General features: G+C 34.3%; 2 protein-coding genes across 2 annotated transcripts; one reads left to right on the forward strand and one right to left on the reverse strand.

The window, feature by feature from the left end:
* Positions 1-421: 421 nt before the first annotated feature.
* On the reverse strand, positions 422-5,529 carry LOC144544135 (cation/H(+) antiporter 15-like). Its single transcript, XM_078292538.1, has 6 exons — positions 5,203-5,529; positions 4,210-4,808; positions 2,772-3,189; positions 2,301-2,681; positions 1,685-1,879; positions 422-1,080 (listed from the first exon to the last, which is right to left on the reverse strand). Exons 1-6 carry the CDS (start codon positions 5,527-5,529, stop codon positions 535-537), a joined length of 2,466 nt encoding a protein of 821 aa, XP_078148664.1. The 3' UTR covers positions 422-534.
* A 7,052-nt stretch (positions 5,530-12,581) lies between these two features.
* Positions 12,582-14,807, forward strand: LOC144544152 (phosphatidylinositol 4-kinase gamma 1-like). Its single transcript, XM_078292564.1, has 2 exons — positions 12,582-12,800; positions 12,905-14,807. The coding sequence occupies exon 2, from the start codon at positions 13,018-13,020 to the stop codon at positions 14,404-14,406; it is 1,389 nt and encodes a 462-aa protein (XP_078148690.1). The 5' UTR covers positions 12,582-12,800; positions 12,905-13,017; the 3' UTR covers positions 14,407-14,807.
* The last annotated feature ends 7,085 nt before the right edge of the window (positions 14,808-21,892 follow it).

Genomic DNA, 21,892 nt, shown 5'->3' on the forward strand with positions numbered 1-21,892 from the left:
TCTTTTCTTATCTAACAAATTGTTGAACCATTTTCTCCAAACTTCAAACTTCAAAAGATATTTGTTTGTTGTGAAAATAAAATAATATTATATACTTCTTTTTTTCTCTGTTTTTTTTACCTCGGAAGCCCAGATTCTTACGACATGGATAAGAAGAGGATAATTCTATTATCACCATTTTTTTTGCAATTAGGAACCGGAGCTGCATAATAATAGAATCATAATATTAAAATTTGAAATTTGGAAAAAAAATATTTGACAAGAGTAGAAACGTTGAAGCATATTTCTCAGCCAAAGATGTTAAGGGTTGGAAAAAGAGGTTGCAATCTAAAATTACAGATGCCCCAAAGCGTCGTATGGATATATAGGTTTCATAGTAGATATATAGTAAAGCCCAAAACAGCATATATATTTAAGAAGACTGCTTCTGTGCATCCATCTTATTACTAACTAATTAAGCACATCTTACTGTTTAAGTATCCAACAGTAATGCTTTATTTATAAATACAATATTATGTGAGAGAGAGTCATGAATCAGCTAGAGCCATGCTGTTGCACAACAAGTATGTTTGCGGATGTTTTGAAGTCTGGCGAGGCAAGTAAATCACCGATCACACCAAGTTCCGGTGTCTCAATCCATTCAACCAATGCCTCATTATCTAATGGTGACGAGTGTGCCTGTCTTCGACCTACAATCAACATATCATAGTTATCCCCCAAAGAGCGTATGGCCAAAATAATCTGCACCGGATCATCGATAGTGACCTCTCTAATAGCAAGGTGATCATTGCCGACATTCTCCACTAGCAATTGACCAATTACTTCATCATCCAACTTTTGCTCTCTAACATGAATCTCCTCCATATTATTTGCTATGCCCTCAATAATGCTCGATATCCGGAAGCGCAAGATGCTAAGGTGCACATATGGGTGGTACGCCATGTGACCAGCTATTGCAACCGCCTCACGATCATCTGGACCACCCGTAAAAAGCACACCAATGTGGGACTGGTGAGTTTGCAAAGTTTGTGTGATTCTTGTCAAGCTGTGGTACACCATTATGCCTACAGAGCATTGTGCCTGCAGTTATGATTTTCTGGGTTTAGTGCAAGAGTTATTTTTCGGAAACTATTGAATTATATACTCCGTTGTCCCTAAAAGTATTTCATTTTAAAAAGAAAGGAAGAGTCCAACCTCCTCCATTATTCATAAATTTTAGCAGATAATGAATTTCGAATGTTGAATTCTCTTATAAACTTCTCACACACTCACTAGTTTCATTCGCTCGTAATGCCGATTAAACTTAGAAATTCAAGAGCATATCATGATGACTCTTACTACAAGAATGAGACAGCATCTGCGAGAGTAAAAAAATACTATTGCGGAGAGTACACTGACAGAAATGTGTTATTTCTGAATGTATCACCATTACTGAGAGGAATATCTGTGACGATACTGTCAGCAAAAAACACTTTTATTTTTGCGGATACTGTCCTATTCTAATGCATTTTTAAAACAGAAATGCAAATAGAACCTTAAAAAAATTAGTCCAAAACACCAATGGATCAAGAATTCAAGATGGATAAATCTAAGAATGGTTTTACTTAAATGCGTGCTAGTTGCATCACTTAAAGAATGCAAAATATAATATAAAGGAATAACAACTTCACTAATCAACATATACCTGCCCAAGGACTATCGGGATAAGGCCACGCTCTCGTTCGTCAGCTTCTACATCAGCCATTGAGTTCTTTCTTGGGAAAGGGAGGATGGCTAATGCAACCGTCCTCTCAACAATAAGCGAGCAGATGTCCTGGTGCAAGTTCTCTTGCGGCACGATAGAGGTGAACGGCAATACTGTGACCCTATCTTTCTTTTTCTGCTTAACAACGATTGATTAAGTGGAGAATTGTTTTGATTATCTTCAAAAATCATAATTTTATTGATCTAGTAGATAACATAGAATCATTAACATTATAATAGTTATAAATGTTGTCAATCATACTTAAAAAAATCTTTTTCCTGAGAGTAGCTGCATATATACATGACCTATTGCCTCCTGCTCACTAAATATATAGCAACTGGCTTCCCCATGTGGAAGCAGAGACAGAGCCAGACTTTTAAAGTATGAGAGTCAATCATATAAAAATTTTGTATCAGAATTAATTTTATATATAGTACTTGTAGCATTTTATTTTTCTCTATCCGCCCCATGTTGAAGACTACGGTAAACATAAGGATATAAGGAATAAATTGGAGGTGATTTAGTCACTTTATTCGCAGATTCTAAATGTAATTACCTGTGCAAAAGTTACCAAGTGGTTGTGGATGGGATCCATTTCCGTCGTATCGATTTGGTCCTTCCCTTTGTGATGGCCAATGAGGTTGGATTCACAACGCCCTTTTAGTTCTGTAAGATGGAGAGCATATACACAAGTGCAACGGTTTGCCCTAAACGAGGTCAACCACTCAAAAAGGTCGAGTAAAGATGCGATAGGCTTGTCATTGAAGAAGCTGGTAATTATGCGAAGCTCTGATTGGGTCTTTAAGTCCCTCACATTCCGATAGACAATAAATTCCTTGTCCAATGGCTTGTAGAACTTAGAGACCAAAAAAGACGATATCGATGTCGCAGAAAGTATCAGTAAGATTAGGTATGTATAAGTCGCTCCGCTTATGGCCTGTTGATGAGGAACAAATCATGAACACAATAGTTTGTAAAAGAGAAGAAATATAAAAAAAATTAGTTACAAAAAAGCAGGCACACATACACCGCCTGACCTGAACTCGATCAAGATCCATGTCTCGATAATTCCTTTGAAATTCATGGTGAGCCCTAATAGTGCTCCGTTTTTAAGTGGACAGCCACAATAAGCAGCTGAAATCACCAAAGTAATAACCTTGGTAATGCTTGAAATTAGCGTGAGCATCCCTAGACAAAGCCCGTGTCGCAACTCCTGGCCGACTGCTGCCCAATCCATTTCACGCCCGGCAATAATAAAGGACATCGGAAGGAGCAATTCCGTTGCCACCAAATCAAGCTGCCTGATCATAGCAGTTCCGAGAGGTGGCCCACTCGGCATTGCCAAACCCATGATTACTGGGCCAGCAATGTCCTGTGCTCCAATTATGTCGCTGGCCAGTGCCATCAGGATCACTAGAATAGTGATCAGAGTAATGTGTACCTGCCTAAAGAAGAGAATAAATTTAATCAAGTTCCTTTCTTACATATACAAAGTATCAAAACACATAAACTCCTTGAGATCACTCTATCTGGTCAAATTTAAGAGTTATGAGAGGAGTTCATCTTTTAAATGACCGCCTTGTGTTCATCCTACGTATAATTTAATATTTTTTTAACATATATGTTGTGCTTTTAAACACTTAACATAATTATTAGTTTAACACAAGCTAGTTTCTTGTTACATATAATTTTAATCGGTGATTTATGATCCAATGCACAAGGATGCATATGAATTGCAATGCATCATAACCCATCTTTCTCTCTCTATATAGAGTTAGGCTACCATACATTGCAATGTATAGTCATTTTTGTGTATTGGACTATAAATCACTGGATTTAAAGTCCAAATAACTGATCCAAACCATCCATCTTGTTCTCCATATTGATATGTGTTTGGAGACCAAATTTTATTAATTTTTTTGGAATTATTTTACTATTTATTAAGCCAGTTTGAAAATCGCTGATCCAACGGTAACAATAAAATCAAAAGGCATCGTTGGATTAACGATTTTCAAAGTGGCTTAATAAATAGTAAAAAATTTCAAAAAAATGTAAAATTTGGTCTCCAAGCACATATTAATATAAAGAATGAGATAAATGGTTTGGATCGGTCATTTGGACTTTGAATCTGGTGATTTATAATCCAATGTATAAAAATACATATGTATTGCAATGTATGGTAGCCTTACTCATATATATATATATATATATATATATATTGATCTGAGTTATTTTTTAACAAAAATATTGTCCTTGTCTTGCAAGTACTTAGCTACAGTACTTTAAACATTTTCTATTTCCTTCTATTATGCATAATCATAATTTTCTAGGGGTGATCATCATTGCACTCCGTGTTCCCCCGTACATATCACACGTACGTCTTCAGAATTATAAATATATGTGTCAAACGGAAACAAAGAAATGTTAAATATAGATTACCTAGTTTCTTATGAGTTATGATATACCTGACATTGGCATGCGAAGGCGTGTTCCGCACAATCCACAGTGTATATGGACGAACTACGAGGATGATAAAAGAGATCATAATGGCAAAGAAAAGCAAATACATGAGGATATTCTTCCCGCCAATTTGACTCTGGGTTATGCTGTTCCACACAGGGAAGGAACTATAAAGTATAAAATCTTGTATGAGTGATGCCGATAGTGCTAGGCGACCGATTTCACTGCTGAGAAGCCCTAGCTCAGATAGCACCTCCGCTTGAACAAACGTATAGCTATGACAAATAATAGCTATGACGAACAACAAAAATTCGTGCTTACTTTTCTCCAGATAACCGATTTGATTGTGGATGCACATGTATGCTAAAAAGGTTATCAACACGGGGATGGTTATGCTAGTTACAGCAATGATGAATGGCTTCTTACCAGCACGCCATGCTGAACTAGGATCTATCTTGAGTCCCACAAGGAATAAGTTAAAAGAGACGCCCATAGAGCAAAGGGCTTCCTCCAGTCGCCGATTTTTGGGATGAAGTAGCATGTACTGGTCAGTACTCTCAACATGTCTTCCTTTATTCCAGAATAGGTAGATGAGGATACCAGCCTAAGAATTACAGAATAGAAACAACAGTGATTTTCTTGTAATAGTAAGTTGTATACTCGTATATCATAAACATTACCAGCTGCTGCAAATTATAGGTGTTTTTGCCAAAAATAGAAAAAAGTTTCTTCTTCTAATATTCAAATTAATTTAAAAGTCTGATTTTTTTTAACGATACAAACTATAAATAACGCTTATTTAATTTAGGAATTCCCCTGTCCAATAATGGCTTTATTCTCCTTTTCCAAAGCAAAATGAAAAAAATCACCAATACCTAATTTAAATACAAACACATATATAACCCACTGGCTACTATATATATATATATATGACCACTTGTATTATTCAAAATAATGTCAAATGATAGTTATTCTTGGGGAGATTGTTATATTCTTACGATCATTTGACTGACGAAGCGCGATTGTCCGAGGCGTCGAAGAAAGAAGTGTAGCATGTGAGATATGGCAATGATCATGACCAGCAACAGTAAAGCATGGGGTAAGAATGCCGATATCTCGACCAGCCCATGGTCATTGTGGCCGTTCGATTGTCCTGCTGTGTTTCTAAGAGAATTAAAGTATACATATGTGAAATCCTGTCTTGCTAGATCTTGCAAGATCCATTCCCCAATTGCAGACCCTATATTTCTCTCTTCGTAACAAGCAGTGAGATTGGTGTATGCATTGATGAAAAATGACTTTTCTGATGGAGAGTCTCTCGGCATATTATGGTTCTTTTTTTCGCAAAAATATTGAAGGAGTGGAGAAATTATGAGGTGCTTCCTTAATTTTTATTTGCTTTGTACCAATGAAAATCAATTTAAGGAAGACAGCGGATTGAGAAATTTGTTATGCAGGAATGTAAACAACAAACACAGTTTAGAAGGAAAAGGGTTGTACTAAATATCTAAATTAGTGGATTATATTAGTAAGTTATTGACTATCAGTAAGATGTTCTTCTATATTATCTTATTCATTTTTGTTGGGCTTCGCCTACTAATTAACTTACAAATTATCACGAGCTCCTTGAGAAAAAAAAAACCATAGGGGTTGGTACTGATTAACTTGGCCTACCCAAATTAGACATTTGTTTTTTGTTCAATGAGATAATCAGTTGCAAGATTCAGTTCTAATTTTTGAGCTCAACGGTATTGACACATTTCAGATATATATATACTGTTGTGACAACCACTTTACAAAGAAGGCTCAATTCCTGGCCAGTCATTGGTTTTTCCCTTTCCAAAAATTGTTAAACATTACTTGCATATCAAATTTAAATACAACGAGGAGGTTGGAGTTCCAATGCCTCATGTCTTTCATGCCTCATGTCTTTCATAACTCATCATACCTCATATTTTATATCTTCGTCTTCAAAGTCCAAATTGTCGATCCGAACCGTTCAACATAATATATATACTAAAATATGGTTAGGAATGAAATTTTATAATTTTTGAAAAACTTCTACTATTTTTTAAGATGGGTAGAAAATCACTGTTTTTTAAATGGTTCAAAAACAGTTATTTTGTATCTATCTTAAAAAATAGTAAAATAATTTTAAAAAATATAAATTTTCATCTTCATGCATATTTTAGTATAAATATTATATTGAACGGTTCGGATTGATAATTTGAACTTTAAAAATAAAGATATAAAATATGAGGTATAAAAAAGATGAGGCATCAACCTCCTCTTTATCTTTATAAAGGTCAAATAATTGTTTTTGTCAAAACCAGTTGTAATGGGTTGAGTTTTTCCATCAGCTGTCATGAATGTAATGATGCCATAATTATGATTAGGAGTGTTAATCGGTTCAGTTCGGTCGAAACCGAATTGAACTAGGCAAACCAAAGTTATAATTCGGTTTCAAAAATAGAACTGAACCGATTTAATATTGCAACTGAACCAAACCAAACCAAAGTTTTATTTCGGTTTATTCGGTTTAAACCGAAATATATTAATTTTTATTTAAAGTAATTGATTTATAATAAACCGAAGTATATTAAGAAATAAACCGAGGTATTATGAATATTTAAGAAATAAACCGAAGTATTTAAAACAATTGATTAAGAAATAAACCGGAGCCGTCCGATCAAATTCATAATATATAAAAATTTGGCTAGTACGGTTATTTTGGTTTTGGAATTGTCAAACCGAACCGAACTAAAGTTATAATTCGGTTTTTAAAAACAAACCAAACCAAACCATTAAACCGAAAAAAACTAAACCGTTTAGTCCAAACTAATTCGGTTTGGTACAAAAATCACTAAACCGAACCCAATGAACATCCCTAACTATGACACATATCTAAACTGTTCGGTCCTCCTAAACTAGTAAACTATCATGAATTTTATAAACGTACTAAAAATCTATATCAAGCGCATTGGTCTTGAAACGACCGAATTAGATAAGATCTCATGATTACATTATAAAATGACAGCAGATAAATAAATATGTACATTTAGCATAAAGAAAATTAGAGATATATTTGTACGTTTGCGTGTAATGTGTACACTGTAGAAGTCCAAATCTCGATCGCTTTATTTTTATCCATTTTGGCATCGAGTGTAGAGCTACTGTAAAAGCAAAAAGGTTTCTGAGAGATATCGCACATTCAAATAAAAACAAAAATAATACGGAAATTTCGTTTTAAAGGGAAGAGGGTTTGTCGTTTATCTTCTTAAATGGAATTTTTTTTATAAACCATAATTAAGAAATTGATTCTTACCAAACCAACATGGTTATTTTTTTTATACAAAAACAACAAAGATCAAACAGCCAATTCAGTCTCACATTTTTTTTTTGGGATCGAATTGACTATTCAGTCCCTAGTTATTTCACACATTTTCACACTGTTTGGTGTGACCATCCGTGTATATGTGAATTTTATTTGGAACCAAAATGCCAATTCGGTCCCCCAGTGTTTTTTCAGCTGGGACCGAATTGGCTATTCGGTCCCATGTATTTTTTTTTTTAAAATACCCTTGTTCTCTCTCCAAAAAAATATTAACATGCAAATTCAATTAAATATTGACATCCATGACATGCAAATCCAATTAAATATTAACATTAATTCTATTATTCTACATTATTCTACAATTACATTAAAAAAACTAAATCATTCAACAATTGATTAATATCCAAAGAGTTAAATTACTTACAAACTAAATAATTCTACAATTAATAGTTATACTACATAAACTTAAATTATACTAAACAAAATATCGGTCATTATATGTCTACCGTTGATAGAAACTTAAACTGAATTTTTGAGGCACCAAACGATGTGTTTTTGCAAAGGAATATATGGTGTCAATCTTCCTCTGGACCTATGTACGTAAGTTCCTCCCTTGTACTGGAAATCTGTTTTAAACAAAGTTTGGTGGGATTTTGCGAGTATAATATTTATCAATGAATTTCATCAAAAGCAATAGCTTATCCATTTCAAGAATCATTGTTACTATAATTGCCATTTGGTGGTGAAGTATTTGAGGTCATCTAATGGGCTATTTGTTTTTCATTGAGATTTTGGGTTTCCTGTGGTTTGAGCATCAGGTAGATGTAAAATGAATTGAGGATTATGTAAAAGCTGGGTACAGTATGGTTATTTTTACTGATAGGGTTATTTTACATTATGGTTCTTTTTACACTATGAGAGGGGTCATCTCTTGATCATCAACCTGTATATTACAAACTGTTATGCTACTGTTGAGTTCTGAAGAACTGCGGCATATCTTCAAACCCCTGTCTTAGTTTTAATACTGTCCTCTGTTATTACAGAAAGAGCCCTACCAGTGCAATAAACAAATGAGAGAAGAATGTGGTTAATTATTAAACAATGTTTTAGAGAAAAGAGTTAACTAGAAACCCAGCTCCTGATTTTCCTCTCATTTGTTCCAAAGAAGCAAGAAAAGTGTGTTGCATACATTCAATAGGCTCAGTATTTGTCATTCTATTTGCATATAAAAATCATAGATGTTTGCCAGGTTACAATAAAACATGCCTTCTTTATATTTATGAAGCAAAATAACCCATTTACAAGACCCTAGAGGGACTGTTCGGCAACACCTCTTAATCCGCACTAGGATTAAGTCTTAAGGAGGCTTAAGGAACTGATGTTGTCTTAATCCGTCAGTGATAGCTTAAGAAGCTAAAAGAAGAGGTAGAGGTGTCTTAAGACACGGACAGAGGATTAAGATCCGAAGAAAAGGAGACTAAAGAAGGTGATCTTAATCCATGCTAAGGAACCGGTGTTCGGTAGGAATAAGCGACTAAGTTAAATGAGGCTCCTTGTCTTAAGAAAGCTTAAGAAAGTCTTGCCGAACAGCCCCAGACACCCACCCTTAAAAAAAAAGTATCTGGTATTCCTTTGAAAGGAGTTTAGAAATGTAATGCAAATGAAATGAGAGGGAGAGGGGGGTTGTTTGAGCATTACCTTTTGAAATTAGGAGGAATTTGTGTGATATCTTCTCATGCTTGTACAGAGGAGGGTACATTGAAATACTTCTACGTTGAAAAGGGTGCAAAATAATCTGTTGACATTTTGCAGTTTTATGTGACAATGCTCATTTATTATTTTTATTTGGTTAAGTAAGCAATGTCAGAAGACCTGAATGATGTGACCATACATGCAAATAGATACCTATACTGGCTGCACTTGTGCCATGGGATCAATGCTTTAATTGATGCATACACCTGCTACTGCCTCCGGCCCAAATAGCCCATATCCTACCTCCGTCTTGGCTCTCCTTTTAGTTGTCTGAAGGTTTGTTATGCTAGATGTTTTTCATTATGTATCCCAACTGGTGGTTGGTGGCTGGTGGCAATAGCAAAAAGAGGTTGGAGTTACTTTTGCATTACATGTTTGGTAACTTCTTTATCTTTTCAATTCCAGGAACATGAAAACGCTTGCATGGCATTTCTACAAGGCTTGAGTTTGGATCCAGCAAACAAAGAGATTCAGAAAGCACTACAGTATATTCATAACGTTTTCTTTACAATTTTTCTATTTACAATGCTCCAATACAACTCAGATTGCACTGACTGAACTTTTTTTTCATTAATTTGCAGGAAGACAATGGAACAAAAACTAATGAATCACACGTTACCGGGACAAACATTGTACAAGCTCTTGAATTTTTTTCCATAACTAATTCTGACAGTGCATAATCTCATGCTGCAACTCCATATACTCACCATGCATCTTGATGATAGGAAGCTCTTTTTTTTTGGTAACATGTTAAGGGCATGTTGTATTAGCCTATTAGGTACTTGTTTATGAACTACTTAAAAAATTACCTTATTGTCTTTGAAAATATTCTTACTGGTGCCAGGCTATGTTTATTCTCTTAAACTACTGAGCTTTTAAGGGTACCACTAAGTGTGGGTCTGAATCCTCTGTTTCTGTTAGACCGCTGAATGAATTATGGATTACTGCATGTGTCATTTACAAATTATTATTTGCATTGGAAAATGGATTTGTGCTATTATTTTGCATATTCTGCTTCTACTACAGATGTAGGTCTGGCTTATCAGTTATGAGATACAACATAGTTTAAAGTACAGAACAGAAACCTAAAGTACACAGGTATTCTCATGCAGTCAATTTAACCAGTAAACTAGCCTTGCTAATTAAATAGTATATATACTGAATTTATCTAACTAAATTAATATGAAAAAACTGTAATAATCCTCCATCATGCTCAATATGACATGTACAAATTCTAATACTGCAACAAAGAGAACGTTGGATAAACCATGCTCATTCTAACAAATTGAAACTAATTACTACAACTACAAAATATTTGAAGTCATTGGATCTTCCAGCAATCCACTGAACTCTGACAAAAACAACTGTAATTTGTCCTGTTCAAAAGCAGACCCTCTTCCAATCTATTGGCTCTAAATATCTGAACTAGCTTAAGTTTCTCGCATTGAAATATTTCCAAACACATAGAATGATATTTAAGTTTCATGCTCTACCATTCATTCGGTGCTTGCCACTTCTGCTCATTCAACAATGCCATTGCGGTTGTAACAAGTGAGCCTTTTAGTGTTAAGTAATTCCTCAAGGAACAAACTGAGTTGAAAATACAAGCTCGTTTCATAGGTATTGACTTTTGCGAGAACAGTTGTACAAGGGCTTTTGCGAATCTCATTGGCCCATACATTAGTTGTATAGACATGTCACCACTATGTGGATATGGGCTGATCATCAGCTCAATTTTAAAACCATGGCTGTTGAGGGGCCTTGATGTCCCCATTTCCAACTAACCCATTTTACTTCTCCCCTAACATTTTCATTGTTGGAATATTTCTCCGATCGGCCCAATTCTTGCTTCATATGATATAAAATAGCCTCAAAACGTGGTTCCTGCATCAATAAAACATAAATTCGGGCAATATATAGTAAATATATTCACTAATTAATTAAATATAAAGGTGAAAAAACAAGACAAAACCTAAACTAAAATCGTATGTAATTTTGTCACAAATATGGCTTGGTCAGTTATATTTTTCATTTCTTAGTTGATTTGGGCGATTTTGAAAGACATTTTTTTTATTAAAATTGAATTTTTTAGCTAAGCCATAGGTCTCGTATCCCTCGAGACTTGAATTATGTGAACCATTCATAACAAGTCTCCTACTTTCCTCTTATTGAATTAAACTTTTAATTTGAGAACAAGAAGGAAAATGTACCGTGGTCATGATTTGAGATCTTACTACTTCATAACTCGGGTTTAGTCGCGCATGGTATTAAAAAATATCATCATTTTTGACCTACTTCTGTAGTGTGGCCAGATCTATTGTTATTGACCAGTAGGATTGAACCTAATTGTGTTTTTTTTCAAGAGCAATAAGGTACTCAGTGTTGCTTCTTGACTCTTGTTTTTCCGGTTGAATTTTCTACATAAGTTGATAAATATTTTGGAAATTATTTTGCTGGCATACATGGCTTTTACAGCTTCCCACAACTCATGTGTTGTTTCTGCCATCATAAAGAAGTCAGATACAGCCAGCTCTATTGAGTTCATTAGTAAGGTGATGATTCTATCGTTTGTGGCTCTCCACTGTTTTGCTACTTTTTTTTTTCTTCATTGGTTAGTTTTGCCAAATCTATAGCTTCTGGTTTTTTATTTTCTCCATTGATGTATTCTAACATCTGTCGACCACTCATGGCCCTGGATACTACCCTTTCCCATGACACGTAATTTTTGCAAGTGTTTGTTAGCTTGGAGAAATTTGTTGCCTCGATTTTCCCTTCTTGAGTCATCTTTCTTTTTGCTGAATTTTATTGTGATTTTGTGTTTTTCTTGTCACAGAATTCTTACGGCTCTGATACCATGTTATCTTTGTAAGACAAAAAGAGAAGATATTTAAGTAAACAAATTGTATTGACAATCTTATTTTTCTCATTACAAGTGTCTCTATTTATACTTTCAAGATAATAAAAAAATTAGCTATTGGAATGCACTATTTTCTATTGCTATTAATTACAAGTCACTATTTTCTATTCTATTAATAATGATACACTATTCTCTATTTTATATTCTATTTTATAATTTGAAATAGGAAAAGGAAAAAAGTTAATCTAAGAGGGTAAATCTGTACAAAATGTTTAGGTGTTTCCCCAACAAATCTTGTAACTTCATTGGGCCAAATTTAGGAATTGTCCAGGAATAGGCATGGTGTGGAATGTCTGTTAGGAATGGATGTTCGTCATTGAGAGAGAAGAAAATAGAAACTCTTATAAGTAAGAGAGACGGTTATTTAGCGGAGGTTGGGTTTGGTTGAATAATCATTCTTTTGCCCTACAAAAATAAATTTTTGTAGAGCCGAAAGATATGGTGTTCGGCGAGAAGGCTCTGCCGACATCCTCTGCATCAAGTTTCCTTCTGTAAATTCTTTTACTGAGGGCCTTCTCCAATTTTTATTCTTGAGCCACCATCTTTGCTCTAGACGAAATTAAAGAAGGATTATTAGACCACATATTGAAGAGGTGCGTTTTAAATACAAGCAACATTTTGTAATTTATATGTTAATTGTCCCTTATTCAACAAAACCATGATTTTTTTTTTATAAATTTACTTTTCAACTTTGTAGATATGATGGCAGAAGAATTTATCTATTAATTACACCATTTGAAACCCAAACCCATAAAGTTGGTAGTTGCACTAAAACTCAGCTACGCGCAATACTCCTTCAACTAACATCTAATGGCTGTTGCCTTAAATCAGCAAAACCATGGCTTCAAGCCTCCTTCAGGGCACAGCCGCCACTGCCGTCTCTCCTCCTCCGATAAAGATTTTCAACTGAACCGAAATTCATCAGATAACACCTCCTCTGGAATCCTACTCAAGCATCCCCAATTCCCAAAAAGCTTATCCACACCATGTTTGGTAGACAGTCTAACGAAATCAAAGAGCTGTGGCACCATTCCTAATGTGAAATCTAACCCCAGCCTTACCACTTGCCCGAAACTTCCAAAAAGAGTTTTGCCAGGTGTCAAAATAACTGGGAGCAGCAAATCTGCTGGCATCAATGAGCTAGTTGCTGAGACAGCTGTTGCAATAACCCTCGGGCCCGATCCGATATGCGAAAAAGGTGAACACAGCCATTTGTTCTATCTTGTAAATAGTAATAACAAAAAATTCGCAGTTATCAAACCAGCAGATAGCCAATCTGCTGCTCGGGAAGCAGCCGCATACCTGTTAGATCATGAAGGCTTTGCTGGTGTACCACCAACTACAACGATCAAGATCTCACACCCAGTTATGAACAAAACTAATGCTGTGACCGCCTCGTTGCAGCGTTTTGTGCCAAATCATTCAGACTCAAGTGAGATGGGCCCATCAATGTTCATGACAGAGAAAGTGCATCGGATAGGCATATTGGATATTCGCCTGTACAATATCGACCGACACACAGGGAACATGCTGGTGAAGGGGACACGCAACACCACTGATAACAAGAAAAGCTTTGAGCTTGTGCCGATTGACCACGAGCTTTGCCTTCCAGAAAAGCTTGAAGTCCCATACTTTGAGTGGCTCCACTGGCCATGTGCCTTGCTTGCTTTCTCAACTGCCAAGGTGAACTACATTGCCTCCTTGGATCCACATAAGGATGCAGAATTGTTGCGATCCGAATTGCCTCAAATCACAGAAGCTTCGGTAAGGATACTCATATTATGCACTATTTTCCTGAAGAAGGCGGTTTCTGCGGGGCTATGTCTCGCAGATATAGGCAAGATGATGACACCGGTGAGGGATGCACCGAGTGCTCTCGAAGTCCTCTGCAGACGTGCCGCATGTCTGATTTTCATAGGAAAATCTACTGATGAAGCCAATAGGATTATAGATTGGGAGGATAGCGAAGTGGAGCCGGAGATGGACAGAAAGGATGCTGCCAAATTATCGAAAAGTTTTAGCTTTCCAAAAGGAAGCTTCGAAAATGTGAGCCGAAAGATGGTAACATTTAAGATGTTGAGTGAGAAGGAATGGATGAGATTCTTGGAAAAGTTTGAGGAGCTATTGCTTCCGGCTTTCGATGCTAGAAATAGTGTAGGCCTTGAGAAGAATCTGCTTACGAAATCGTGCAAATTTTGAAACAAAACCAGTCAGAAAAAAAAATGGTAGCTAGGCAGCAAGATATCAATCAAAAGGAGTTTCTCCTATAGGTGTTGATCCAGCCAATTGGCAAGTGATCATGTGTATATCTCAATATATATATAATTTGCTTATATATATACGCAAGCTGAGAGTTGGTGGCAATTTCCGACTCCGCATTATAGTATCAAGATTCAACTAAGCGAGTTCATTTACCTAGCTAGATGCTTGGTTGATTGCTCCTGTATTAATTATACTGCCCAAGCTTTTGATTATTGTACTTGTAGAAATTACATGTAGACTGTATTCTGGTTTGTGGCTTGTATTTCAGTTAGCATGTCATCAGTGCCAACTTAATGTACTCAAAATGCTCTCATATTCTAATTATTTTTTTGTTGAAATGTATTTCTCGCTGTTCTTATTTCCCATTTTTATTTGATCCTTTCGTCTTTTGAATTGAAAACAAAAAAACGGGCTAATCATTTGTAGGTTGTGGGTTGTGGGCCTTAGGCCCACTAATGAGGCCGGTGAGATTGCCCAATCATTATTAAGTTTTTCAATATTTTGATGCCGTTATATTCATAATAATAATAATAACAACAACGATGATGATGATAATAATAATAATAATAATAATAATAATAATAATAATAATAATAATAATAATAACAATAATAAAGCTTCAAAATGGGAAATAAACAACAAAATTGCAAGAATTGCAGCCACTAAAACTTAAAACTTCAACCAAATTAAAGAAAAAAAAAAAGACTACTACTTTTTATTTTCTTTAGCGCAAAGTCAGAACTCAGAACCTCCTTGTCCTTATTCTTACATTTATTGACAAAAAATAAAAAAAATGAAGCACCTCCGAAAATTTCTCCCTATATTGCTCACGTGGTCGACGAACATTCGTGGATCTTCCTGAATTCTCCTGTTGGCAAAGCACATTTAAACATTCAAATTATTTTAGTAAAACTATGCATTCAAATTATTTAAGTAAAACTATGGTGTTATTAAGATGACCAAGGTGTTTGGTTAGCTTAACTCCAAAATATATTATATTAGTTTCAACGATAAATTTATCTACTTCACAAGTGATGAATTTATATGCAAAAATTTTAAATTTTTGAATTATTTTAGTATAAAGTTAAGCGGTCAAAATTATAAGATTTATAAATTAATTTTAGTGCATTCATTTTTTTAACATTTTTTTAACATTTTTTTACCACTTGACTTTATACAAAAGTAATTCAAAATTTTAAAAAATTTACATGTAAATTCATCATTCGTAAAGTAAATTGATTTCAACAATTTTAATTTATTATTTGAAGCCAATTTAGTAGATTTTGGAGCTAAGCTCGAACATACTTAATTTTTTTTTTTAAGTAAAAATTTAAAGATCAAGTCATCCAACTATTTAATATCCATAAATTATTGTTTCTTTTGAATTTCAAAAGCAACCTCCCACACGGAGAGCATTGCCTCTATTACTAGAACCAAAACTGATTCTCAAATTTTAATGAAAGGTTGGAAATCAAACTATCAACATTCCTTTTAAAATTCTATTATTACAACAAATGATTTTTTCTATTAAAATTTTTAACTTAAAATTCTAACTTAAAATCTATCACTTCATAGAACAAATATATTTACTATTTGATCAAAAACTGATTCTTTTACTTTTACTTGCATCTTAACAATGAGAAAGAAATTGTACTTACATGTACAATGAAATATGGTTTTTTTTTTTTTTTTTGTTTACCAGAAAACCCGTAGGCCACAATGAAATATGGTTACGAAGAACGGAAGAAGATGAGAAGAGACTAAGAGGAAAGTCAAAGAACGATTCCCACAAGGATGAATGCTTATCCTCTGCATTAACTCAAAAGGGAATCTTTTGAGTTAATAAATCTAAACCGTCTGATTTTAAACGGAGCCAATCCGCCACTTGTTTATAACATTTGGAGTCTTTCAATATTAGTGCAAATCTAGTGTGCACGAATTTTAAAATAGATCGAACTGTTGAGATTCATTGACTCAAAAGATTTCCTTTTGAGTTAATGTAGAGGATACGAATTCCACAAGGATTGGGATTTGGGGGACCCATTTGTTTAATGCTTTGTGATGTGTTTTTTTGGAAGAGGAGACGCAAAGGGTAGGTCACTAAATTAATCATCTAAGGGAGATTCGATTGATCTCGTAAATTCAAGTACACGTGTTGTAATTGATTGGTAGATCTCACCGGTTGCAGGAAAATCATGCTCACCGGTGGACAGGCAATCCGATGCCAGGCTAATTTACGGTAGTGAATTGGAATTTACATCCTCTAAGATATCTCATATGTTGCACGAATTTTAAAGCTCAGATAATATTGGGCCCTGTGCTATCCCCGAATAGGCACCAGACACGTCGGTGAGATATCTCAGAGGATATGCACTCGGTGAATTGGTGATCATCCTAGGCTCTCCGTACCTGTAAAATATTTACCAAATGATCTGTTTTATTGTTGGACATATTTAGTTGTGGAGTAAAATTAATGAGAATTAAATTGCTTCCTCCATGTTATTTATCATATTTTATATCTTGTTTGGTAGTTGGAGTTATGACTTAAATTAATTTATTTGGTGGAGTAAGATGTTGAGAAATGTCTCTTCTTATGATAGTGAATCATGAAGTAAGTGTGGAATAAGTTAATTCACTTGAAAAAGTGGAATAACTTACTTTGGATAAGTCACCTCTTACTCTATCTTACTCAGTGTTTTAAAATACGGCCGCATGGGCCGCATATGCGGTCGGCAGCCGTGCTCAGAATACCCATGCGGTTTTTCCATGCGGCCGCATATGCGGTCCGAATATGCGGTCATGCGGTTTTTCCATGCGGCCATGCGGTCCAAATATGCGGCCATGCGGACTGAAATATGCGGCCATGCAGTTTTTTCATGCGGTTTTGATAATTTGATTGTATTTTAATTAAAATTTATATTAAAAAAAATCAAAAAATTATTGTTGGTTATGTTATTATGTAAAAATAAATTAAAATATATGAATATAAATATATATATACGTGAATTTTCATTTTAAAACCTGCATATATAAATCCGCATATGCGTCCGCATACCGCATATGCGGTATGCAGTGGCCTTCCGCATGCATGAACAAAACCGCATTTTAAAACACTGATCTTACTCATATTTTACTCTTCATTTAGCTGTTTAAATGTGAAATATATAGGATGTTTACTCTACCTCTTACTTCACAACCAAACATGACCTTTAAACATAAAATGACCATACTTTCATTTCTTCTGATTTTACTGTTTACATATTATTATTACTTATTAGGGACCACCAGAAGTGGATTTAGGGGACAAAGACTTAGTCCTCTTGTAGTTAAAACAAATATAAAATTTATGAGTAATATTTGCTATCTTTAATAATAAATTTATAAGTTGCTTCTTATTAATTAATAGTTATTTTATTAAAAGAATAAATATATGTCTCACTTTAAATTTTTTTACTGAATGTTGCATTTTATTAAAGTCAGTCTCATTATAGTAAATTTGTGGTTACACAATCGTTAATATCCATATAAATTGTCTGCGGTTGTCTCTATGTGGCAAATTGTGCAGCAGGTTAGATCTAACATTTTGACATGTTCGTAGCATAGTAACAGTAACAAAATTTGTGAATTATTCGAATTTGATTACCTTGCAAATCAAGCAACGAATTAAATGATTTATTTGCAAATTATTCGCAAATTTTAAAAATTCGTTGTATTAATTGCATTTTATTTGTATTATTCATCGCTTGAACAAACGTCTTCACATATTCCAGAGTTTCAGGTTTCTTTTTACCTTTTGATTTATCAAATATTACAAAGATTGCTACTCATGATCATAGTGACAAATCAAAAGTTCGGGTTCGGTTCGGCGAGTTCAAAAATTCGTGATTCGGATATAATTCGGGTATAATTCGGAAATGATTCGGTACACTACGGGAAGCAAAAAAAAAAAATTCAACAGAAAACACCAGGGAAAAAAAAAAAAAAAAATTTCCGTTTTTTTCGCATTTTTATCGCGAATAAAACGTGATTCGCGTTTTATTCGCGAATAAAACGTATTATACGTTTTTCCCCGTTTTGAACGGAGTTCGGTTCGGGAACATCAAAAAAACGTTTTATACGCGAATTATACGCGAATTATTCGCGTATCATGTCACTATGCTCATGATTGCTTCTTTTCAACCGCCTATGTGCGTTGGGACCACTCCAGATGAAAAATGTTTGTTTAAAAGTAAAATATATCAAATGAATTATCATGCTATCAAATCCTCAAAATTAAGCACTTTATAAATAGAATTAAATACAATTAAGCAATTTAAAATTACTCTAACACCTCTTGTTTAAGTCACCAAATATCAAATTTTCAATCAATAGCTAGAGAGGAATCAAGTTACTTAGTACTAAATTTTTCTCGTTTGAAACTTTATTTCCTGATTTTGTTCCATATTATTTCCAAATTATTTTTGAATCACAAACTTTTGATTCCACCGAATCTTTTCCGAATCATTAAGTTACCACTGTAATTCACAGTAAATGTAGCGTATTCTGCCAATGAAGCAATGAAGAGCGTAACAAAGAATCATGCATGGAAAATGGGCTTCCCCGGTTTGAGGGAAACAATGAAAAATCAACTCTTGACATTTTAGCTGTATTATAGGCGTCGATTATCTGTGTCGCCTTTCGTAAATTAATTATATTAATACTATGACCGAAACAAATATTTTGTAAAATAGAATTCAATTCAATAGAAAAGAGATGATTGTAATTGATCTGAAATTGAATTTTGTAGATCAGAAGGGCTAAATTGAATGAAAGAATTCAATATTTGATAGTAAAAGTAAACTCCAAAAGTTCACTTAATTTACAAAGCAATGACAGTGTTTAGCAAAGCCTCTTCTTCATAACTGAAGCTTCGTGGGAGAAAAAAATGGAGGCTCCGTGGAAAAAAGTGAATCTTTGGAAGAAGAGCCGTGAAGCGAAGAGAAGACATCTCTAAAACTCACATAGATTTCGGCAACTCGGTGCAGTCCACACTTCAGCCACCCCTCAGCCTCTTCTTTTTCCTCTTTAGTCACGACTTTTTCCTTTAGCGACGAGGGCAGCTACGTAATTTTAGTTTGACAAAATCATTTCTCATCAAATACCTTCACTTTTTCTGTGATTTCATTGAAGAAAATACCCCCTCTCAAATCCCGTCAAATGAAATCATCTATCTTCTAAACTTTCATTCCAATCAGAAAATAAAATTGTTAAATTCATCATAACATGTTCGCCACACGAAACGATACACATTATCTGCCTCACTCTCTTCAGAACCGTCCTAGCACGCGGGGCTGCTCCTGTGTATTAAAAGTTTAAAACTTGGCTATTTTATAGTAAAATCCAATGAATTGTCTTAATAGCGAGACATTTTAAAAAAATAGTTCTAATTCAAAATATTGTTTACATCTCTTGTCGCGTATTTCATTATGAGATAATTTTCTTTTTCGATGTTAGTTTCATGTCACATACAAAAGAATATTTTGTAAATTGCATGTTTATTGGTTAGAAAAAAAAAAAAAAAGCTGGATTTTCTTGTTTTGATAAGCAGAAAATAATATAAAACCATCAATAAAAAAAAAATATTGAATAGTATATTCAGTACTTGTAACAAAACGAATACTTATAGATTAATTTTCGGCTGGACCCTAGTTTGATTTGGGAGCTGTTTCTTAGGGCCTTCGGCATATGGTCCTGTCAGCTGGTATCATATAGTGAGGCCTACAACTTTACGGTTCAGATTTATTTTTAATTGAGTCAAACTCAATCTGGTACTTATTTAGACTATAAGAGTTCTCTTTAAGTCTCGTATCAGATTAAAAAAAATTGTCTGAATCATTTTATTCTACAGACAGTGTCTTTGTAGTAACACAGGGGTCCATATCTCCTAATGTAACCCAATTTTTTAGTTTAGATTTAGACTGTCTTATTATTATTTTTTAAATATGGGTTAGGGGTCATGTCACCCAACACATTTCAAACCCCTATATGTATGTTTGGTTTTTGATTGAGAATAAGTTATTTTTGAGAACAAGCTATTCAAAACAAACTATAGTTCAATGTTTTATTGGATTAGAATAGCTAGAATAGGAAACCAAACTTGTTTGTCTTATTAGAATAAGCTATTCGAATAAGACAAACACTAATTTTGCAACCAAACATATTAAAGTCATGTGCTTCTGCAACTGTCTGATTACAAGCTATTCTAAGATTACAACCAAACATACCATATATAGATGATTTCTCCACTTTGTTGGTTTTAAATCCATGACCTCTCACATTAAAGTCATGTACTTTTGCAACTGTCTGATTTGAATTCAGACCAATTTGATCCCAGGTGGAGGGAACGAGACCTCTTTAATCTGACAGCTCGATTCGAATTTGACTTGCAAATAATGCCAGATTTGCAAATTCTACATCTAATTTGAATGTTCAGATAAAAATATATCTAAAATAACTATTTTTTGACAAAAATTATCTATATAAGGGTGCTCCTAAGTTCACCAAGTCATCTGGTGAACTCAAGTCTAAAACCTATCAAATTGACTTTAAATAACGAATCCGAATTGTTGAAATCCGCCTACCTTACGAGTAATGTGTCTGTATATGAAAATTTTAAACATTCGAATTAATTTAGTATAAAGTCAAGCGATCAAAAAACGTTCAAAAAATGAATGCATTAGAACCTTCTAATTTTGACTAATTTACTTTATATTAAATTAATTCAAATTTTAAAATTTTCACATGTAGAAACATCACTCGTAAGGTAGGCAGATTTCAATAATTCGGATTCATCATTTGAAACTGATTTAACGAATTTTAGACTTAAATTCACGAGGAGACTTGGTGAACTTAAGAACACCCTAGTTCTACTCTTTAGAAGTAACTTTATAAGATGTGACGGCCTTCTCTTTTGAATTTATGTTTTGACTTTTGACGGAGATATAACAGTAACAGCTGACGGTAAGGATCTGGTCCGGCAATGGCCACTAGAAACAATTTTAATGTATAGTTAGAATAGTAATTGGGCAAAATTTTTGATCATGTTTATTTTGTCGTCAAATGCATTTTTTCCTCCTGAATTCGCTCGCTAGCGTGCCAATGAGAGTACGCCACAAATTGATTTCATTTTTTCACTAATGACTTATATACCTCAACAATCAGAGGGAGAGGAGACAGAGGAAGAGCTACAGGGACTGGAAGAGGAAGGGGCACCCACCCCTCTGATACAAGGCGCTATAATCTATATATCTGGTACAACTCTGGCTATGTAGCTTAGCTTTAATTTTCTCTATTCGGGCTTGTTTGGAAGGTGTTTTGGTTGTTGTTTAGGTGTGTACGTAGTATCTGTTCTACATGACTGTCTCTGACAATTTTCTATTATACT

Source organism: Carex rostrata, chromosome 26 (assembly GCF_964058835.1).
Source record: "Carex rostrata chromosome 26, lpCarRost1.2, whole genome shotgun sequence".
Taxonomy (NCBI): Eukaryota; Viridiplantae; Streptophyta; class Magnoliopsida; order Poales; family Cyperaceae; genus Carex; species Carex rostrata.